The following is a 23,044-nucleotide window of genomic DNA, read 5'->3' as shown; positions in this document are numbered from 1 at the left end:
TAGCTCTGCATAATATGAACCATGTAAACACGACTGTCACATGCACAATCTATGAGATGAATGCGATTACCAATGTCACACACTTTCAATTTCTCATACAAATGCAACAGAGATGCAAATACACCTCTTGTCTATGAAAGCGTTATAAATCCTATTAGCGTTACTTGCATACATCATTCAATATAAACACCATTAACATTCATACAAGCGTATGCCAAAATTACCACTCTGTGTGTATATATGTATGTGCCTGTCTTTTCTCTCAGTGTGTATACTCTCTTCTACCATATATAAACATTTGCATGTCTCATCTGTGTGTATATATACACATATATGCCTGCACTTCTCCCTGCCTCTTCTAGGTTTGTGTGTATATCTAAGTATGTTTGTGTGTGTATCTAGGAGACGAGATCTTCTTGATGTGTATATATGCTCATCTCTAGGTATAGGAGACTTTATATTTTGGTGTCTGTATATATATATATGTGTGTGAGTATCTATCTAAAGTATATCTTTTTGGTGTCTGTATATGTGTGTGTATGTATTCATATATCTGAGTATATCTTGGTGTGTATGTGTGTGCATATATCTATGTATCTACATATATGAGACTAACTTGGGACGTGTGTGTGTGTGAATATATCTATCTATATATATCTAAGGAAATTTTCTTTTTGGTGTTTATATATATAGATATGTGTGTATCTATATAAATGAGCATATCTTCTTAGTGTGTGTGAGTGTATACACACACACATCTACAAGACTATATCTTCTTGGTTACACACACACATATGAGACTATATTTTTGTGTGTATTTATGTGTGTGTTTATCTATGAGACTATATCTTCTTGGCTATACACACACACATACATATGACAGATAATATCTTTTTGGTGTGCGTTTATATCTATCTCTGTATATATATACACACACACACATACATATGCATGCACACACTTATACCCACGGAAAGCTATATCTTTTTAGTGTGTGTTTATATATGTGTGTTTATATCTACGAGACTTATCTTCTCTCTGTATATATATATACACACACACACAATTATACACACAGAAGGCTATATATTTTCAGTGTGTGTTTATATATGTATCTATGAGACTATTATCTTCTCTGTATATATATACACACACATACAGATATACCTATGGATACACACATATACACATTGAAGGATATATTTTTTGGTGTGTGTTTATATATGTGTGTTTATATCTACGAGACTGTATCTTCTCTCTGTATATATATACATACACATGGATATACATATGGATACACAAACATATACACATGGAAGGCTGTATTTTTTGATGTGTGTTTATATATGTGTGTTTATATCTATGAGATTTATCTTCTCTCTGTATATATATACACACACACACAATTATACACACGGAAGGCTATATATTTTCAGTGTGTGTTTATATATGTATCTATGAGACTATTATCTTCTCTGTATATATATACACACACATACAGATATACCTATGGATACACACATATACACATTGAAGGCTATATCTTTTTGGTGTGTGTTTATATATGTGTGTTTATATCTACGAGACTGTATCTTCTCTCTGTACACATACAGATATGCAAATGGACACACACACACATACAGATACACAAACACACACACATATGGATATACACATGGAAGGCTATATCTTTTTGGTGTGTGTTTATATATGTGTGTTTATATCTATGAGACTATACTCTCTGTGTATATATATATATATATATATATATATATATATACACACACACACACACACACACATACAGACACACACACATGGATATACACATGGAAGGTTATATCTTTTTGGTGTGTGTTTATATATGTGTGTTTATATCTATGACACTATGCTCTCTGTATATATAGACACACACACACACACACAGATATACATATGAATACACACAATTATACACATATCTTTTCGGTGTGTGTTTATATATGTGTGTGTGTGTAAATATTTGAGACTCTCTTCTTGGTTTGTGCCTATATAGGTTGCATCTATGAGACTATATCTTGGTGTGTGTGTGTGTATATGTGTACACGGATAAACAAAACATACACCAATGTGTGTGTGTGTTTGTGTGTGTATGTAAATCTGCCTATGTCTTCAGATAAACAAAACATACACCAAGATGACAGGCCTGTCTTCTTGGTGTATGTTTTGTTTATCTGAAGACACACACACATATACATATACATATCACATATACATATACACATCACATATACAGACATACACATATCAATAAATCCAAGCCTTCCCCTCTCTTCTGGGTCTATCAGAGATTCCAATATGGATTTTAGGACCCCATTTTCCCCTCATAGGCCTCAGGCACCCTCCACCTTCGCTGGATCCCGGTTCCCTTTCCACGAAGCCCCGTCTTTGCTTCGCTTCTCCCCGCACCCCGCCCGGCTGCCTTTACCGGAGACGACGAGGGCCTCGTTGGGGCCCACCGTGTGGCAGTTGCCCATGGCGCCTCCTTCCGAGCCGGGGACGGACGCTCCAGCCGAAAAGCAGCGGGTCCCCTTCGTGTTCCGGAGGATCCGCCGCGGCCAGGGCTCCTCCTCCGCCGCCGCCTCCTTCCCTTCCTTCCCTTCCTTCCGCCCCGGCGACGCCCTCCCAAGGAGGAGGAGGAAGGGAAGGCCCACAGCCAGGAAAGAGCGGGAAAGGCCGCGCCTCGGAGGCGCCATCTTGGGCGGCGAGGCCTAGTGAGGCCTTCAAGGCAGAAACAATCCTACTCGAGTGGAAATGTCGCCCACAATAATAATAATAATAATAATAATAATAATAATAATAATAATAATGTCCCAAACACATTCTCTTAACCCTCCCGCAGACTTTTCTGATACTAGTAATACTGTATTGGCCCAGAATGGGCACAATCATGAGATGGGTTGAAATTTCCCCTCAAGGGAGGCCATTTTGGGCGCTGAGGCCTAGCGAGGCCTTCAAAGCCAAAACACTGCCAATGTGGAAGTAGCCAAGGCCTAGCGAGGCCTTCTGCCTATGTGGAAGTATTGCTCCCATTAATAATAATAATAATAATAATAATAATGTCCCAAGCACATTCTCTCAATCTTCCCGCTGCCTTGTTTGATATTAGTAATAGTTACTAGCCATGATGGAGGGTTGAAATTTCCCCTCAAGGGCGGCCATTTTGAGTGCCGAGGCCTAGCGAGGCCTTCAAAGCAAAAACAATACTGCCCATGTGGAAATGCCTCCCCCAATAATAATAATAATAATAATAATAATAATGTCCCAAACACATTCTCTCAATCTTCCCACTGCCTTTTTTGATATTAGTGATAGTTTAGTAGCCATGATGGAGACCATCATGAGAAGGATTTAAGTTTTGCTTCAAGGGCGGCCATTTTGGGTGCCGAGGCCTAGCGAGGCTCTCACAGCAAAAACACTGCCTATGTGGAAGTTTGCCCACAATAATAATAATAATAATAATAATAATGTCCCAAACACATTCTCTTAATCCCACTGCCTTTTCTGATACTAGTGTTATTTTATTGGCCCTGAATGGGCATGATCATGAGAAGGGTTGAAGTTTCACCTCAAGGGTGGCCATTTTGGGCGCTGAGGCCTAGCGAGGCCTTCAAAGCAAAAACAATACTGCCCATGTCGAAATGTCTCCCCCAATAATAATAATAATAATAATAGTGTCCCAAACATATTCTTATAATCTCACTGCCTTTTCTGATACTAGTAATATTTTATTGGCCCTGAATGGGCACGATCATGAGAAGGGTTGAAGTTTCGCCTCAAAGGCGGCCATTTTGGGCACCAAGGCCTACTGAATCCCTCAAAGCAAAAACACTGCCTATGTGGAAGTTTGCCCCCAATAATAATAATGATGAGGAGATATTGGAAAAACAGATATTTATTGATTGATTTATGCATAAAAATCATATGTACTTTAAATGTATAGGAAAATCTAGTTCCCTTTGTGTAGCAAGAATGCTAACAGCAAGCAAGCTGCTTGTCTCCAAAAGGGGCTGAAGAGGAAGGGGGGTATGCATTCCAGAAGAGAGATAAGCCCGTTGGAGAAGCCCGTGCTAGGACAGAGAAGCACCTTTTGACAGGTCAGAGGAGGCCCCTTGATCGATGACTGCAAAATGCCTGCTCTTCAGCTAGACACAGAGACATGTTTTTGCATGTTGGAGGTTGGAACCTGATATTCTTATGATGCCAGGATGACGTAGGGATGATGATGATTGTATGAAGATGTATGTACTAGTATGTTCTTTGTCTGCTTGATTCTGAAACCTATAAAAGGGCAGTCCACACCTTGATCGGGGCTCTGGTTTTACTTTTGTGACATGAGTCCATACCAGAGTCGCCAGCTGGAAATAAAGTCGTTCTTTTCTGATCTCCAGAAAGGATGTCTCTTGGTAATTATCTCTCCTTTCCTCAAAATCTGTTTCCCTGCCATTTCATTTTGGCGAGCCAGGTCCAGGAGTAACAGGCAGAAGATTTGAAGGAGGTCAAGAGAGAGAGAAGCCAAGAGAGAGATTTTGAGATCGGGAACGCCTTCAGGAGTCAGCCAAGCCGGTGTCCAACCAACAACTGAACCCTACCAGCTGGGGTGTCTCTGTTTGATGCCAGGGATCACTTGAAGCTTGGAGCAGGGCGGCTGCTCCTGACGGGGTTCTTTCCTTTCACCAGAGGAGGCAGAAAACGACGGACAGGCAAGTATGAATGTGAAAAAAGAACATTTAGAAGAGTGTAGACGTCAGGACAGGTCATAGCTGTGTTTGCTAGTGACCAACCCAGGAGTAATTAACCTGGAAAAGGCAGTCCCGAGTAGACTTTTTGGGATTTTTGGGTGTGCCAGAAAGGGAAACCGACTGCCTAGAGAGAGGGAAAAAAAAGGAAAAGGTTGGGAAAAGCCTAGGTACATTGTTGTATGATTGATTGTCTGTATGAGTGAATCAATGTTGTATGTTGTATGAAAGAGTTCAGATGTTGTGTGGTTAGGTCCCACATACCTTTTCCCTTCTTTGTGTATTAGTTGTCTGTTTGTCTAAAATATGTGATGGTCATTCAGAAGCAAGCTTAAATCCCTGCTAGGGTACATGTTAGCAGATTTTGAGAAAAGTTTTGCAAAGCTAGATTTTGGGCAGGAATAAATGAGATCAAATCTCCTATCCTGTCCCACTCTTTTGGTTAAGAAATGCCTAACCTCCCTACTCTACTGAGATGATGGGAGATCCGCAGAAGTCCTGCAAATCCAGCCCTCCAGCCAGCATCAGCAGGAAACCAGAATAGCCCTCCAACACCACAGTGTCCCTACATAGAAGATACCTGAATCTTTCCCCATCAGATGATATAGATGACCCAGATTCTATGCCGTCTGGGTCCACAGCCACTCATTTCTAACAGACATAGCTGAATGGTTGTGAATAGAGATCAAAAGGAGAAGATAAGCAGTGACAAATGAAGGCTCAAGCCATTTGCTTATCAGCGGCATTAAGGGAATGGAAGCAAATAAAAAGAGGGCGAAGCAGAGGGTGAAGTATGAGCTAGAAAAGAGGACAGCTTCTTGAGCCGAATCAATGTCCGAACTGTAAGAATCATGGACATTGAATGAGAAACTTCCCAGATGATGAGAGGAAGAGAAAAAGACTGCAGATAGGAAGACCCAGAGAGCTGCCCTTCTATCAAGAGGCACAGGAGCAGCCAGGGGAAGAAGAAAAACATCATTGGATTGGCCAAATGCCCCCAATGAAGAGGGCCAGAGGACCCAAGTCAGTCAAGAGTTCTAACTTTAGGATCCCAAAGAAGAAGAAAAAACATTTTTAGTAGACATAAGAGCAGAAGAAATCAGTTATTACCACCCCAGTGGCACCATAACCCAGAAAGCCATAAAGCTCATGGGAGCCACTGGAGATCAATGCCTACATCCTTTCCTAAGCAAGAAAGAAAGAGGAAGAAAAAGTCAGCTAGCAACAAAAGAAGTTACCATCAGTTTTCTATATATGCCTAACCCCCCAGTTCAATTGCTGGGAAGTGACTTGCCATGCAAACAAAGTCTAATAATTATTCTTTGAGGAAAATGATTTTGCTAAGATGGCTTTAGAAAATAACAAGCCCTTTGCACCTCACATGTCCCATGGTGGAGGCTGCTAGTAGTTTAAAAAGGCTCAGAGAAAAATGAATAAGAGAAAGTTTGAAACTCCTGAGGTATGGGCAGAAAACAACCCCCCCGGAATAGCCAAATGCATACCTCCAAAAATAGTACAGCCGATTCCAGGAGCCTGTCAGTCAGTCAGAAGAAACACTCCAATTCCTAGACCCAGCCGTGCAAAAACTGAAGTCAAATATTTAGGATTCCAGATAAAAGAGGGTCATAGGAGTGGAAGCAAGCCATCTGCCAAATCTTAACCCATAATACAAGGAAGCAAGTCAAATACAAGTCATAGGTGCAGCAAAGTTCTGTGAAATTTGGATCTCTATGAAGTAATTGGCAAATTCTTGTATCAAGTTATAAAGGGGGGCGAAAGAGAGCCCTTTCCAGTGGACACAAGAGCAAAATGCTGCCCTTCAGCAAATAAAAGTCTGTGCTGAAGACAGTAGCAGTTTATGCCTGCCTGAAGTAAACTAAATCCTTCACTTGTTATGTTGCTGAGAAGGAAGATGTAGCAACAGGCATTTAACTCAAACCATAGACTTTTAGAACTCAAAGAAACCAAATGCTTAGCACCTCAAGAATGCAAAAACATCAGGCACTGTTGTGAATCCTTACATTAAAGGTTCAGCAATGCTCTACCTTTTAAACTTGCTACCCTCCTGCAAAAGGAACATCATAGATGTATTGAAAAATGGACACAATTTATACCAGTTGTCCTGACTTGGCTGATGTTCCATTGCAAGAAGTTCAGCTGAACATATACACTGATACAAAGCATGTATTTTCAGTACTACATGTCCATGGTGTGCTTTACAAAGAAAGAGGACTTTTAACTGCAGCATGCCAACCAGTCAAACATTCAGAAAAAGATATTGCATTTCTTAGAAGCTGTATGGGTCCCAAAACAGGTGGTTGTAATGTACAGGGCAGGGCAGGATCCTTTAGCCAGAAATCAACCAGAGAGCAGATGCAGCTGCCACAAAGAAGCAGATGCCATGTCTCTCCAGGTGGCTATCCTACTTCCTTTGCCCAATCCCAGTGTGCAGCCTACCTATAATAAGGAAGAACAGCAATGGGCCCAGGACAATGGTGCAATAGACTTAGCTAACTCTATTGGTTGGTGAGCTCTTTTCAGATGGAAAAATAATTGTCCCCAGAACCATGGCATGAGAGGTAGTAAAAGGAACTCATGAGTCATTTCAGGAAAATGGCACTAGCTAAGCTCTTAGAAAGACAGTTAAACATAGATTGTCTTCACTTTCTTGACAATGGCAGCTTCAGCTAGGTGTCATACCTGTGTCAAAAACACTCAGTGTCAGGGGCACTGCCAGCCCACAGGTACTCAGCATTGTGTAAATGTACTCTTTGAAGCCATAGTTGTAACAGTGGTACATATTAGATGCATTCCCACCAGAACCATTAAACTGTCTTCTTTTTTGCAATGCTTTATGAGAGGCCCTCTCCTTCACTCCCAAGGTCACAAGGGGAATAGCATGAGAAGGGCCCAGGCAACGAGACAGAAAATGGTTGCTTTGGGAAAATGCTGTAAGAGTTAAGGCAAATGCTTAATGAGTTCAGGACACACCCACACCTAACCCCTAATGTTTGTGTAAGCCAGGGGATGAGGTGTGGGTTAAAGAGTGATAATGAGAAACTTTGCAACTCAAATGAAAAGGTCCTTATGTGGTGATTTTTATATCACCAAGTGCAGTTAAGGTAGCAGAAATCAAACCTTGCTCCCTCGGAGTAGAATTGAGTCTAACTGCTCCCAGTTAGCAAGCTATTCTAGATTCAAAACACCCACTAAAGCTTAAATTAACACAGGATTGTGGTTGTTCTAACCAAATGGAGAAAGGTGGCAGAAAGAAGATTCAGACTAGACATTACTGCAAGACAACCCGGAAGCTCTTGCCCTGCGTACTGTCAGATCTGCACCTGCTGAAGGATGAGAAAACTGGGCTAGACACTGCAGCTTAAGTCCATAACCTGGAAGCGACTAAGCTCTACGCACTGTCAGACCCACAACTGGAGAGGAAAGAAGACGGAGCTAGGCCTTACTGTAACCCACAGGAACGGTTACTCAACGTACGGCCAGATTCCAGAAGAATGAGAACTTTGTGGGTAATATATGTTTATTTATGTGTCAGTTTTGTGAATTGGTAACTAGTTCAATGAGCATGCAAAATGTATGTTTGATCAATAATGGGAGAAATGCTAACTTGGGATATATGAGCATTATGAGTCAATTGTAAAATTTGCTTTTCTGTCTGCCTTTGATTAATAAGGAAGCTATAGTTTGGCTACTCTAGTCTTATAAGAGCAAAAGTCAGACCATTGAGTCTTAAATCCTCCTAGTCTTTTCAATGGTTGCAACACAGATTAATTCAGGTTCTGAAAGCAACCCCAGGTAAATGCTTTTGAATAAAGGAAGGAAATTGCTGTCAAAACAGAAGTAGGTGCATTTAGACTTATTTAGACTGGAAAGAAATAATAATAATACCAGAAAAAAAGTCTTAAAAGCACCTAAAGGGGGGAATTGATGAGGAGATATTGGAAAAACAGATATTTATTGATTGATTTATGCATAAAAATCATATGTACTTTAAATGTATAGGAAAATCTAGTTCCCTTTGTGTAGCAAGAATGCTAACAGCAAGCAAGCTGCTTGTCTCCAAAAGGGGCTGAAGAGGAAGGGGGGTATGCATTCCAGAAGAGAGATAAGCCCGTTGGAGAAGCCCGTGCTAGGACAGAGAAGCACCTTTTGACAGGTCAGAGGAGGCCCCTTGATCGATGACTGCAAAATGCCTGCTCTTCAGCTAGACACAGAGACATGTTTTTGCATGTTGGAGGTTGGAACCTGATATTCTTATGATGCCAGGATGACGTAGGGATGATGATGATTGTATGAAGATGTATGTACTAGTATGTTCTTTGTCTGCTTGATTCTGAAACCTATAAAAGGGCAGTCCACACCTTGATCGGGGCTCTGGTTTTACTTTTGTGACATGAGTCCATACCAGAGTCGCCAGCTGGAAATAAAGTCGTTCTTTTCTGATCTCCAGAAAGGATGTCTCTTGGTAATTATCTCTCCTTTCCTCAAAATCTGTTTCCCTGCCATTTCAATAATAACAATAATGCCCCAAACACATTATCTTAACCCTCCCGCTGACTTTTCTGATACTAGTAATATTGTGCTGGCAATTGTCGAGAGGATAATTAAAACTATTGAGGGTTTTGCGTCAAGGGCAGCCATTTTGGGTGCCAAGGCCTAGCGAAGCTCTCAATGCAAAAACACTGACAATATGGAAGTTTGCTCCCACTAATAATAATAACAATAACAACATATTCTCTTAACCCTCCCACTGCCTTTTCTGATACTAGTAATATTGTGTTGGCAATGATGAAAACAATTATGAAGATTGACGTTTCACCTCAAGGGCGGCCATTTTGGGTGCCGAGGCCTAGCAAGGTAATAATAATAATAATAATAATAATAATAATAATAATAGAATGAAAATAGTGATGGTAATAAAACAGCGGACAAGAAGGCCATGCAAGCCCATGGGGCAGCCATTTTGGATTCAGGAAGGCCTGAGAGGAGAGAGTAGACCCCGAAAGAGCCCACAAAAACGATGTCACCATTAGTCCAATAATAATAATAATAATGAAGAAATAATAATAATACTATACTGGCAATAATAATTATGATAATGATAATGGAGAGAAAACCAATTTGGCCTCAGGACCGCCATTTTGGATTCAGGAAGGCCTGTGGGGAGATAGCAGGCTCCAAAAGAGTCCACAAAAAAGTCACAATTAGTCTAATAATAATAATAATAATAATGAAGAAGAAAACAGTAATAATAATAATATTAACAATATTATACTGGCAATAATAATTCTGACAATTATATTGGAAGGAAAACTCATTTGGGATCAAGGCCACCATTTTGAATTCAGGAAGGCCTGAAGGGAGATAGTGAAAGGTTCTTTGAGTGAGATTTGCAAATGCTAAGCAAGGGGCTTTGAATGAAATTAACAGCAAAAGAGAAATATACCCTTTCTCTGTAGAAAAGGAGCAACACGGAAGAAAATGTTTTTAAGAAACAAGATGTGACATGTAGAGGTCATACAAAGTTCAAGCCTACATAGGAAGTTGTGTTGTGGTTAAGCCAAAGGTTGTGGTTAAGTGCAGAGTCTGCAGGTACAAGAAGGTACTTTCCATCAAAAGGTCAAGGGAGGGGGGCTGGAAAGAGAGTACTTTCCATGACCTATTATTTGAGTATAAAAGTCAGCAGAAACAGAGGAGGGGCACGGCAGTCACTTGAAGGGTAGCATCTGCGTATGTTGCCAGGCTGTCCGTCTTCTTCATGAAGAAACTAAAATAAACCTTGTTTTTTGATCTTTTTTGGGGGGACTGTCTCCTTCCTTACGTGCTCCCGTGATGTGGACCTAAGAAGACCCAATTTAGGATCTCTAACAATAGCAGGCCCAAAAGAGCGTCCAAATAAGATGTCGCCACAAGTCCCCTAATAATAATAATAATAATAATAATAATAATAATAATGTACTGGTGATAGTGATAATGATAAGAAGCACGACCAAGAGCGGTATCCATTTTATTATACAGATTGTTCCCTTGCGTACATTTCACAGAGATCGGAGGCCTTTTGGTAACAGGTAACACGGAGCAAGGCCTCCCAAATCCCATATGTGTTTTTTTTTAAGAAGGAATATCCTATAACAGATACTCTAGATCCAGTGCAAATCCTCAGAGTTGGCCCCTACGTGTTGCGCGAAACTCCATCGGAGTTTTGTATTTGCCTCCTTTCGGCGTCCGGAAAACGGACAGATGGAAAGAGGTTTACGAGGCAAGTCCCAGTAAGCCCTGGCTGAATTCCCACAGCTTCTTGGCCGCGGCATCGTCGCGCGCATGAGGACGGGGGTCTCGCAAACGGCAGTCGGCGAAATAGCGCCCGCTGAGCCTCTCGATGCCTTCCTCGGTGGCGCAGAAGACGGACGTCTGGGCCCCGTCCGCAGGGCTTCGGAAGAAGAGCCGGGAGACGAGGAAGACGAGGGGCTTGGCCCAGGACGGAGAATGGCGGAAGAGCTCCGTGTTCACCACCCCTGTGGACACAACAAACAGGTATGGAAAGACATGATACTATACAGGCCGTCCCCAACTTGCAAACAGTGCGTTCCAAAGTACACACACACACACACACACATATATATATATATATAAGGTATGGCCAATCCATGGTTCTAAATGGTTCTGAAGTACTTACAAAACTAGGGGGCGCTGGCGCTTTGCTTCTAAAGTGTTGCTAAAGTTCTGGTGGCGAAAATTTCAGAATTCTAACACACCTTTAAAAATGTCGTTATTGTTGGGGTTCAGCCTGCGTGTGAACCTGAACCTGATTCTCTGATTGCTGAACCTGAACCTGGTTCTCTGATTGTATTTCCTGATGCCACTGAAAATGTATTTCTCCCTGATGGTAATGAAAATGATTCTGAGGTTAGTGGCTTGGAAAGTGAAACTACACATTCTGACGAGAATGTTGCAGACCCAAGCGGTGATAGCTCTCCAGAGGAGCTAACACTTGGCTTCCTTAATGAGGATAGAAAAGGACAGATTTGGAAAAACAGGAGTGAATCGCAGAGTCTGCGAAGGTCAAGCAGATTAAGGGAAAAGGAAAAACAGGCTTCAAAGCCTGGAGGCGTGTCACGAAACAGTTTCTTCAGTTTTAAGTGCCTTTCGCCGGGTTGTCTCGTTAGATCAGGCATCGTTTAGACTGAGGCATTACCTTGGCAGATTTCCCTGTTTCCCGTGGCCTACATCCCAAGAGGCTTCTAGTGCTCCAAGTACGGTTAGTGAATTGCTAACAGGTACCAGGTTTTTTGGAATTTTGACCTAATTCATGGATATTCCTGACTCCTGAATTTTACTGTGGCTTTTTGACTTTGCATTTTCCTCTATTTTGTAACCATTTTTCATCGATAAAAAGGGATTGTTTTTTCCCACAGTCAAGTGTGGTGGATTGTTATCTTATGGTCTCGTTTCCTACTCTGGGTTGCAACAGTTATAAATGGCAGTTCCTAATTGGTTCTGTCATAAAAATTACCAATAAATAATTTTTTGAAAGTTTTGTTAGAGTTCTGAAATTTTCACTACCAGAACTTTAGCAACACTTTGGAAGCAAAGCGCCAGCGCCCCTTAGTTTTGTAAGTACTTCAGAACCATTTAGAACCATGGATTGGCCATGCCTAATATATATACAAGCATATATATGTGTGTGTGTGTGTGTGTATAACAGTAAAAATAATAACAGTGATGATGATAATAGTTATAGTCATAATAATAGTCATGGGGTTGCTGTGAGTTTTCCGGGCTGTGCGGCCATGTTCCAGAAGCTTTAGAATCAAGAGTAAATGCCCACAAATTGGTGAGAATTTTAGGGAAGGAAGCCACTGGATCCTACAGATCCCTAAACCAGCTACCAACCTGGGTGAACAGCATAGCAAGTCACGCCGGTTCCTTCCAGCTGGTTGGCCAGCTCTCGGACAAACAAGATGTTGGCCAGCTTGCTGTTGCAGTAGGACTGGAAGGCTTGGGCGGTCCCCTCCGCCGGCCGATGGATGCTCTGGAAGTCCATCTTCCCAGACCGGTGTGCGTTGGACGCCACCACCACGATGCGGCTGGGTGAGCAGCGCTTGAGCCGCTCCAGGAGGAGGTGGGTCAGGAGGAAGTGGCTCAAGTGGTTCACCTGAAACGTCACATCGAAGCCGTCCTCGGTCTGGCCTTCGCAGCCAATGCCTGTCGGGCAAAACAGACCCCGTGAGTGTTGTTGGGTGATTCCAAAAATGAGAAAGCAGGTGTTGCATCCCAGATCAGGAAACGAGACCATAAGATTAAATCCACTACACTGGACTGTAGGAAAAACAATCCTTTTTTATTAATGAAAAATTGGTTACAAAAGAAAGGCAAATGCAAAGTCAAAAAGCCACAATGGAAACACAGCAGTCAGGAAAATCTCTGAGCTTGAGCAAAATTCCAAAAACCATAGTACAAAAACCAGGAACCTGTTAGCATCTCACTAACCATGTACTTGAAAACTAGAAGCCTCTGGGATTACCGGCCATGGAACACAGGAATTCTGCCAAGGCACAGCCGCAGTCCAAAACGTTGCTTGATCTAACGAGACACCCGGAAGGAGGCCCCTTAAACCAAAGAAACGATTCCTTGAAACGCCCCTTGACTTTGAAGCCTGGGCCTGTCTCTCTTGTAATCTATTTGACCTTCGTGGAAACTGTGAATCACTCCTGTCTCTAGCTATCTGTTCCCTTCGGTCCTCATTAAAAAACCCAGGTGTGGTTTCCTCTGGAGAGTTATCACGGCTGGATTCTAAAACATTTTCATCAGGCTGTTCAGTTTCACTTTCCTCGCCACTGACCTCAGCATCAACAACAGTTTCAACACTATCAGGGAGAGATACATATTCAGTGGCTTGCTCAGTTGGAAATACAATCAGAGAATCAGGTTCACACAGAAATTGGGGCTCAGGTTCACACAGAGCAGGCTGAACCCCAACAGCAGGTAAAAATGGTAGTTTAGCAGAACAGAAGCTTCTTGAGCACAGCAGTAGAGCAACTGAGCTAACTCACTAACTCACAGCAGACACCTTATCTCTCCATGCTCACAGGAGAAGAACAAAATGGGAGACTCATGTCCTGAGAAGTATCAGGTGATAGAGGGAGAGAATAGGGAGACAGGCAGACAGAGAGACCAATATGGGAATGCCTTTCCCTACCAACTAAGTCATCTGCCCACCTAAGTCCTTGATGAGGACTATAGACTTGTGCAGGATGTGGCTGAGTCCCAACAATGGGGCCACTACAGCTGAAGATCTTAGGAAGTTGTGTCAAGGATCATCACCACCCAATGATATAAGTCTGATGGCTGATGTCCTTGTATTATCCCTAAGGTCTTTGCCCAGATATGGAGCTCTTCAATGGACTGACCAGTTCACTTGGAAGATCTGGGGTCAACCCCACCTCCAGGCCAAGCTCTGACCTGCGTTGTTAATGAGGATGTCCAGCCGGGGCTCCGATCGCAAGAAGGCTTCGGCAAAAGCTCGGACCGAACGCAGGCTGCCCAAGTCCAGGCTCATGAAGAGCACCTCGTTGTTCCCGCTCTCCTGTGTACAAACAACAACAACAACAACAACACAAACCAGTGAGTAGATAATTCCAAATGAAAGAAGAAGAAAACAAAAAGAGGAGTATCCCTATCTATATCTAAGTTTTCCTAATGAATCATCTGGAAGTACAGCACAGGATTATATGCACACGGTACTCTGGGATATTATTGTCAGAAATATTAAAAATTAACTAGGTATTTTTAATTACAAAAATGTGAGTCAAGCACTGAAAGGGTTCAATGGGTGCAACGACTCAGCAAAAGCTGCAGTTCGATATAAGCAGGAGTTCCTGTAGCTTAGTAGAAATTAGTCTGAGGTAAACCTCAGTGGGAGAAAGGTCTCAGCCTGTGAGAAGGCTTCACAGTGTGAGGTAGGCTTTAGTCTGTGAGAGAAGCCTGTGTGTGAGGTAGGCCTTAGTCTGTGAGAGAAGGCCTCACAGTGTGAGGTAGCCCTTCGTCTGTGAGAGAAGCCTCTGTGTGAGGTAGGCCTTAGTCTGTGAGAGAAGGCCTCACAGTGTGAGGTAGGCCTTAGTCTGTGAGAGAAGGCTTCACAGTGTGATGTAGGCCTTAGTCTGTGAGAGAAGGCTTCACAGCGTGAGGTAGGCCTTAGTCAGTGAGAGGCCTCACAGTGTGAGGTAGACCTTAGTCTGTGAGAGAAGGCTCTGTGTGAGGTAGGCCTTAGTCTGTGAGAAGGCCTCAGAGTGTGAGAAGCCCCAGGTTGGAGGCCTCATATGTAAAGCTACTATGTGAAGGTACTGTGTAAATTTGGTGAGAGGAGGCTCTATGAGAGAGAAGCTGTTTATCTGCATAAGAAAGAAGCCCAGCGTGGAAGCAATGAAGGAATTATAAAGAAGTTTATTTGTGTTGTCTTGTAAATAGTGCAACAATATAATTTTGCTAGTCTCCTATGGAAGAGATACTATTGGTCTGTGTGTTTATGTTCTTTTTATCACTTTGGGTTACTGGTGCTGGGTCACGTTGCTGCTGCTAAGTTACTCTGCTGTGCATTTATGGGGAGGGTCTTTTGTAATGAAGCCCACTCGCCCCAACAATTATTTCCTCACCCTCCGGATGTCATAGACGGCCGATTCTCCTCGCTGTTTGTTGCGACAAGCCAAGATGACCCTTGCTCCTCTGTGGGCCAGATCCAACGCAGTGGCCTTCCCGATCCCGGTGTTCCCACCTGTGAAAAGTCCAGAGAGAATTGACCACAGCCAGCTTCTCCATCACACCTGCTTGGAAGGTGAGACCTGGCCTCCTCCTGATGCTCAGCTTGTCCTCTCTGCAGTTCTGGCTCAAGAGGCTGTGACGCCTGGCTCCACAACAGAGTCACATATGAAGGAGATCTTGGGAGTTTTCATGGACAACTATCTGAACATGAACCAACAGTATGAAGAAGCTTAAAAAATGGGATTTTGGGCTGCATCCAAAGGTGTTTAGTGTCCAGATCAAGGGAGATCATGGTGCCCCGATAACCTTGCTTTAGTCAGGTCTCACCTGGAGTACGGCGTCCAATTCTGGGCCACACAATTTATATTGACTAAGCTGGACGGTGTCAAAAGGGATTGAAGGTGTGGAGACCACGAATAATCCCTCTGAGGAGGAGCCTCAGAAGAGAAGGTTTAGAGCTGTTTGACAGTGATCAAAGGTATGGAGACCATGAATGATTCCTCTGAGAAGGAGCTTAAAGAACCATAGAAGAGAAGGTTAAGAGGAGACAGGAGAACCATGTTTACATATGTGAAATGATGCCATTGGGAAGAAGGAGAAGGCTTGGCTAGGACTCAATGGAGCCATGGGTTCAAATGACAAAGAAGGAAGTTCCACCTGAACATCTGGAAGAACTTTCTGACCATAAGAGCTGTTCAAAGGTGTGGAGATCATGAATGATCCCTCTGAGAAGGAGCTTAAAGAGTCTCAGAAGAGAAGGTTGTGAGGAGACAGGAGAACCATGTTGACATATGGGAAAGGAAGAAGGAGCAGGCTTGACCAGGACTCAATGGAGCCATGGGTTCAAATGACTGGGAAGGAGTTTCCACCTGAACATCTGGTAGTGCTTCTGACAGTAAGAGCTGTTTGATAGGGCTCACCTGTGTGCAATTCTGGGCCCCACAATTCTGGGCCCCACAATTTATATTGACTCTAACCTGGAAAGTGTAGAAAAGGATCGAAGGCGTGGAGACCATGAATAATCCCTCTGAGGAGGAGTTTAAAGAACCATAGAAGAGAAGGTTGAGAGGAGACAGGAGAACCATGTTGACATATGTGAAAGGATGACTTTGGGAAGAGGGAGCAAGCTTGACCAGGACTCAATGGAGCCATGGGTTCAAATGACAAGGAAGGAGATTCCACCTGAACTTCTAGGAGAACTTCCTGACCGTACGAGCTCTTTAACAGTGATTGAAAGTGTGGAGACCATGAATAATCCCTCTGAGGAGGAGCTTAAAAAGCCTCAGAACAGAAGGTTGAGAAGAGACAGGAGAACCATGTTGACATATGCGCCCGTACCTTGGGAAGTCTGACTTGGCCACAGTAGTCCACGCTCTGGTTACATCCCGATTAGACTACTGCAACGCTCTCTACGTGGGGTTGCCTTTGAAGACGGCTCGGAAGCTTCAACTAGTCCAACGTTCGGCAGCCATGATACTAACAGGAGCGGCATGCAGGGAACATACAACCCCTCTGTTGCGCCAGCTCCACTGGCTACCAATTTGCTACCGGGCACAATTCAAAGTGCTGGCTTTGGCCTATAAAGCCCTAAACAGTTCTGGCCCAAGTTACCTATCCGATCGCATCTCTGCCTACGAACCCACTAGGACTTTGAGATCTTCCGGGGAGGCCCTGCTCTCGGTCCCGCCTGCAACACAGGCATGGCTGGCAGGGACGAGACAGGGCCTTCTCGGTGGTGGCCCCTTGGCTGTGGAACGCCCTTCCCACGGACATCAGATCGGCTCCATCATTAATGGTATTTTGGAGAAAAGTGAAAACCTGGTTATCTGAACAGGCGTTTGAATAGGCAGTGCAATGAATATAGGAACGGAACAATGGATGACGAGTTTGGATCATGTTTTCAGTTATGAGACGCCAGTGAATGGTTACTGTGTTAACTGCTTAATCTGTTATTGTGTTAATTGTTTTTAAATATCCTGTTGTTGCTAGCATTGAATTTTTGCTGCTATTGTTGTTAACCGCTGTGAGTCGCCTACGGGCTGAGAACAGCGGTATACAAATAAAGTAAATAAGTAAATAAATATGTGAAAAGATGCAATTGAGAAGAAGCAGCAGGCTTGACTAGGACTCAATGGAGCCATGGGTTCAAATGACAGGGAAGGAGGTTCCACCTGAACATCTGGAAGAACTTTCCGATAATAAGAGCTGTTCAACAGTGGAACTCTCTGCCTCGGAATCTGCTGGAGGCTTTGAAACAGAGACTGGATGGGAGTGCTTGGATTGTGCTATCAAAAAGGGTCTGAACTAGATGGCCCTTGAGGTCTCTTCCAAATGTTGTGATGGCATGCTTGCCCCTCCTGCCCCAGGGATCTCACCAGTGAGGAGGACCGTCTTGCCCTGGAGAAGGATCTCGTTCCTGCAACGTCTCCCTTTGAGAAAGTTGTGGTAGACCAGGGCATAGAGGCCCAGGCCCATGCCTAGTCCCAGTAAGGCCTCTGCTGCCACTGCCATGGCTGATAGGATGTTACGAGGATGTTGGGCAAGCTTATAGAGCTGCCTCCTCCTCCTCCTTCCTTCCTTCCGCCCCTTCACTCCTCCTCTCTGGTCTTCAGTCTCCTCCTCTATTTAACCATTGCCTCTCCTCTGGATCCAGTGTTGGGTCTGAAGATCTAAGCAGGAGATCCAGGCTGGACGGGAGGTGGCAGCACTGCGCTGGATCCAGAGAAAAGAGTGTCAGATCCCCTAGGAAGGAGCAACCACCAAAGTCCCCCAAGAAGATGGAAAAAGGGACAATTGCTAGACGATCACTCAAGGTCCATGAACCTGATTGTCTTCCAAGGGTCAAGTCTTGGCAATGGGTCTGCAAGTGACCGTTGAACAGTGATTCTCAACCTTCCGAACGCCGCAACCCCGTAAAACCATCATGTTGTGGTGACCTCTAACTACAACATTATTTTCGTTGCTACTTCACAACAAAGTGTTATGAATCGTTCTGTAAATATCTGATTTGCAGGATGTATCTTCATTCTCTGGACCAAATTTGGCACAAATACCCGATACGGCCATATTTGAATACTGGTGAGGTTCGGAGGAAATTGATTTCATCTTTTGGGACTTGTAGTTCCTGGGATTTATAGTTCACCTACAATCAAAGAGCATTATGAACTCCACCAATGATGGGATTGGGTCAAACTTGGCACTCAGATTGATTTCATCATTTGGGAGTTGTAGTTCCTAGGTCCACCGGGGGAGGGGGACAACAGCCTTGCGAACACTACTTTACCCATAATGTCTGGGAATCGCCAGAAGGCTAAACGGAGGGCTGCACAAACACAACAAGGACCACGTACCAAAAGCACAATAATACCAATTAAACAGCTCAAGGGAAGATCCCAGGGGCTCACATGTCTTTACACTAATGCACAGAGCATGGGAAATAAACAAGACGAACTCCAACTTCTAGCACAACACCACAAATATGATATCATAGCCATCACTGAAACCTGGTGGGATGACTCCTATCGCTGGAATGTAGATATCGAGGGGTATAACCTCTTTCACAGAAACCGAACAAAGGGGAGAGGAGGCGGAGTAGCCTTATATGTCAAAAACTCTTATGCTGCACAAGAAATTCAAGACAGCAATCTGGGAAACCAGCTTGAAATCATCTGGATAAGAATCAAGGGAACTGGGACTCAAAAAGATGTCGTTGTAGGCATCTACTACAGACCCCCAAGCCAGGAGGAAGATCTTGATGAAGTCTTCTGCCAACAGTTGACCAAACAGGCACAGAAAAGAGATGTAGTAGTCATGGGCGATTTCAACTATCCCGATATTTGCTGGAAAACAAACTCGGCCAAGAGTACAAGGTCCAACAAATTCCTCGCTTGCCTTGCAGACAATTTCATGGTCCAGAAGGTAGAAGAGGCAACAAGGGGATTGGCTACTCTTGATCTCATCCTAACAAATGCGGAGGACCTGATCGATGCGGTCGAAGTGGTAGGATCCTTAGGGGCAAGTGACCATGTGCTCCTGCAATTTGAGGTACAAAGGAAGGCCGAAACTAAGACAAGTCAAACCCGCATTTTGGACTTTAGGAGAGCTGATTTCCAAAAAATGAAGGAAACGCTGAGCAGCATTCCGTGGACACAGATACTAAAAGACAAGGGAGCTACGGATGGATGGGAATTTCTCAAGAGTGAAATACTCAAGGCGCAATTGCAAACCGTGCCAACAAAGAGAAAAAATAGGACAAGTGCAAAGAAGCCAGAATGGATGTCCAAAGAACTTCTAACTGTGCTAAGACACAAAAGAGACATGCACAAGAAGTGGAAAAAGGGAGAAATCACCAAAGAAGAATTCAAACAAATAGCAAACACCTGTAGGGAAAAGGTCCGCAAGGCTAAAGCAAAAAACGAGCTCAGACTTGCCAGGGACATTAAAAACAATAAAAAGGGCTTCTATTCTTATGTCAGTAGAAAAAGGAAAAACAAGGAGGCGATAGGACCTCTTCGAGGAGAAGATGGGGCAATGCTGACAGGGGATAGGGAAAAGGCAGAACTACTTAATGCCTTCTTTGCCTCGGTCTTCTCACAAAAAGAGAGTCTTCAACCTCAGCAAGATGGAGTGGATGAGGGATTGGAGGACATCCAACCCCAAATTGGGAAAGAAGTCGTCCAGGAATACCTGGCCGCTCTTAATGAGTTCAAGTCCCCAGGGCCAGATCAACTACACCCAAGAGTACTGAAGGAACTAGCGGAAGTCATTTCGGAACCATTGGCAACCATCTTTGAGAGTTCTTGGAGAACGGGAGAAGTTCCAGCAGATTGGAGGAGGGCCAATGTGGTCCCAATCTTCAAGAAGGGGAAAAAGGACGACCCAAACAATGACCAATGTCCGGTCAGCCTCACGTCGATACCGGGCAAGATTCTGGAAAAGATTGTTAAGGAAGTGGTCTGCAAACACTTAGAAACAAATGCAGTCATCGCTAATAGTCAACATGGATTTATCAAAAACAAGTCATGCCAGACTAATCTGATCTCTTTCTTCGATAGAGCTACAAGCTGGGTAGATGCGGGGAATGCCGTGGATGGAGCGTACCTGGATTTCAGTAAGGCCTTCGACAAGGTCCCCCATGACCTTCTGGCAAGGAAACTAGTCCAATGTGGGCTAGGCAAAACTACGGTGAGGTGGATCTGTAATTGGTTAAATGGACGAACCCAGAGGGTGCTCACTAATGCTTCCTCTTCATCTTGGAAAGAAGTGACGAGCGGAGTGCCGCAGGGCTCCGTCCTGGGCCCGGTCCTGTTCAACATCTTTATTAATGACTTAGATGAAGGGCGAGAAGGCAGGATCATCAAGTTTGCAGACGACACCAAATTGGGAGGGATAGCCAATAGTCCAGAGGACAGGAGCAGAATTCAAAACGACCTTGACAGATTAGAGAGATGGGCCAAAACTAACAAAATGAAGTTCAACAGTGACAAATGCAAGATACTCCACTTTGGCAGAAAAAATGAAATGCAAAGATACAGAATGGGGGACGCCTGGCTCGAGAGCAGTACGTGTGAAAAAGATCTTGGAGTCCTCGTGGACAACAAGTTAAACATGAGCCAACAATGTGATGTGGCAGCAAAAAAAGCCAATGGGATTTTGGCCTGCATCAATAGAAGCATAGTGTCTAGATCTAAGGAAGTAATGCTACCCCTCTATTCTGCCTTGGTTAGACCACATCTGGAATATTGTGTCCCATTCTGGGCACCACAATTCAAGAGAGATATTGACAAGCTGGAATGTGTCCAGAGGAGGGCGACTAAAATGATCAAGGGTCTGGAGAACAAGCCCTATGAGGAGCGGCTTAGGGAACTGGGCATGTTTAGCCTGAAGAAGAGAAGGCTGAGAGGAGATATGATAGCCATGTATAAATATGTGAGAGGAAGCCACAGGGAGGAGGGAGCAAGCTTGTTTTCTGCTTCCTTGGAGACTAGGACACGGAACAATGGCTTCAAACTACAAGAGAGGAGATTCCATCTGAACATTAGGAAGAACTTCCTGACTGTGAGAGCCGTTCAGCAGTGGAACTCTCTGCCCCGGAGTGTGGTGGAGGCTCCTTCTTTGGAAGCTTTTAAGCAGAGGCTGGATGGCCATTTGTCAGGGGTGATTTGAATGCAATATTCCTGCTTCTTGGCAGAATGGGGTTGGACTGGATGGCCCAGGAGGTCTCTTCCAACTCTATGATTCTATGATTCTATGATTCTATGATTCTATGATTTATAGTTCACCTACCATGAAAGAGCATTATGAACTCCACCAACGATGGGATTGGGTCAAACTTGGCACTCAGATTGATTTCATCATTTGGGAGTTGTAGTTCCTGGGATTTATAGTTCACCTACAATGAAAGAGCATTATGAACTCCACCAATGATGGGATTGGGTCAAACTTGGCACACAGATTGATTTCATCATTTGGGAGTTGTACTTCCTGGGATTTATAGTTCACCTACAATGAAAGAGCATTATGAACTCCACCAATGATGGGATTGGGTCAAACTTGGCACACAGGACTCCCATAAACAGCAGAAAATACTGAAAGGGTTTGGTGGGCATTGACTTTGAGTATGGGAGTTGTAGTTCACCTACATCCAGAGAATGCTGTGGACTCAGACAATGACAGATGTAGACCAGACTAGGCACGGATACTCAATATGCCCAAATGTTAACACTGATGAATTTTGGGGAAAATAGACATTGGCATTTGGGAGTTGTAGTTGCTGGGATTTATAGTTCACCTACAATGAATAAGCATTCTTAACTCCACCAACGATGGAATTGAACCAAACTTGACACACAGGACTTCCATGAACAACAGAAAATACTGAAAGGGTTTGTTGGGCATTGACTTTGAGTTTGGGAGTTGTGGTTCACCTACATCCAGAGAGCACTGTGGACTCAAACAATGATGGATCGGGACCAAACATGGCATGAATACTCAATATGCCCAAACGTGAACACTAGTGGAGTTTGGGGGAAATAGACCTTGGCATTTGGGAGTTGTAGTTGCTGGGATTTATAGTTCACCTACAATCAAAGAGCATTCTGAACTCCACCAATGATGGAATGGCACCAATCTTGGCACACAGAACTCCTATGACTGATAGAAAATACTGGAAGGGTTTGCTGGGCATTCATCTAGAGTTTGGGAGTTGTAGTTCACCTATATCCAGAGAGCACTGTGGACTCAAACAGTGATGGATCGGGACCAAACATGGCACTAATACTCAATGTGCTCAAATGAACACTGGTGAAGTTTGGGGAATATAGACCTTGGCATTTGGGAGTTGTAATTGCTGGGATTTATAGTTCACCTGCAATCAAATAGCATTCCTAACCCCTCCAATGATAGAATTGGGCCAAACTTCCCACACAGAGACCCCACAACCAACAGAAAATACTGTGTTTTCTGATGGTCTTTGGCAACCCCTTTGACAC

The 23,044-nt window shown here is 43.7% G+C and overlaps 2 protein-coding genes across 4 annotated transcripts in view; both read right to left on the bottom strand.

Moving 5' to 3' along the window:
• Nucleotides 1–2,735, bottom strand: part of FLOT2 (flotillin 2) — a 58,717-nt gene extending 55,982 nt beyond the window's left edge. For all 3 annotated transcript variants that reach the window (XM_067472200.1, XM_060756672.2, XM_060756671.2), the window contains exon 1: nucleotides 2,468–2,735. In XM_067472200.1, the coding sequence (XP_067328301.1) occupies nucleotides 2,468–2,735 (268 nt within the window). The remainder of the gene's footprint in view (nucleotides 1–2,467) is intronic.
• Nucleotides 2,736–10,787: 8,052 nt separating this feature from the next.
• LOC132763296 (dehydrogenase/reductase SDR family member 13) lies at nucleotides 10,788–18,146 on the bottom strand. Its single transcript, XM_060756676.2, has 5 exons — nucleotides 17,930–18,146; nucleotides 15,449–15,567; nucleotides 14,259–14,382; nucleotides 12,690–13,001; nucleotides 10,788–11,311 (listed from the first exon to the last, which is right to left on the bottom strand). Exons 1-5 carry the CDS (start codon nucleotides 18,063–18,065, stop codon nucleotides 11,049–11,051), a joined length of 954 nt encoding a protein of 317 aa, XP_060612659.2. The 5' UTR covers nucleotides 18,066–18,146; the 3' UTR covers nucleotides 10,788–11,048.
• Nucleotides 18,147–23,044: the final 4,898 nt, after the last annotated feature.

This window comes from Anolis sagrei, chromosome 11 (genome assembly GCF_037176765.1).
Source record: "Anolis sagrei isolate rAnoSag1 chromosome 11, rAnoSag1.mat, whole genome shotgun sequence".
Taxonomy (NCBI): domain Eukaryota; kingdom Metazoa; phylum Chordata; class Lepidosauria; order Squamata; family Dactyloidae; genus Anolis; species Anolis sagrei.
Note: the sequence above shows the minus strand (reverse complement) of the source record. Positions and strands in the feature narration are given on the sequence as shown.

Bases quoted from the DNA above. Each gene is read 5' to 3' on its own strand.
- LOC132763296 (XM_060756676.2), bottom strand. From the start codon at position 18,065: ATGGCAGTGGCAGCAGAGGCCTTACTGGGACTAGGCATGGGCCTGGGC. The intron at 14,383-15,448 runs GTGAGGAAATAA...GTTTGTACACAG, and splicing joins CCGTCTATGACATCCGGAGG to GAGAGCGGGAACAACGAGGT. The intron at 13,002-14,258 runs GTCAGAGCTTGG...TTTGCCCGACAG, and splicing joins CATCCTCATTAACAACGCAG to GCATTGGCTGCGAAGGCCAG.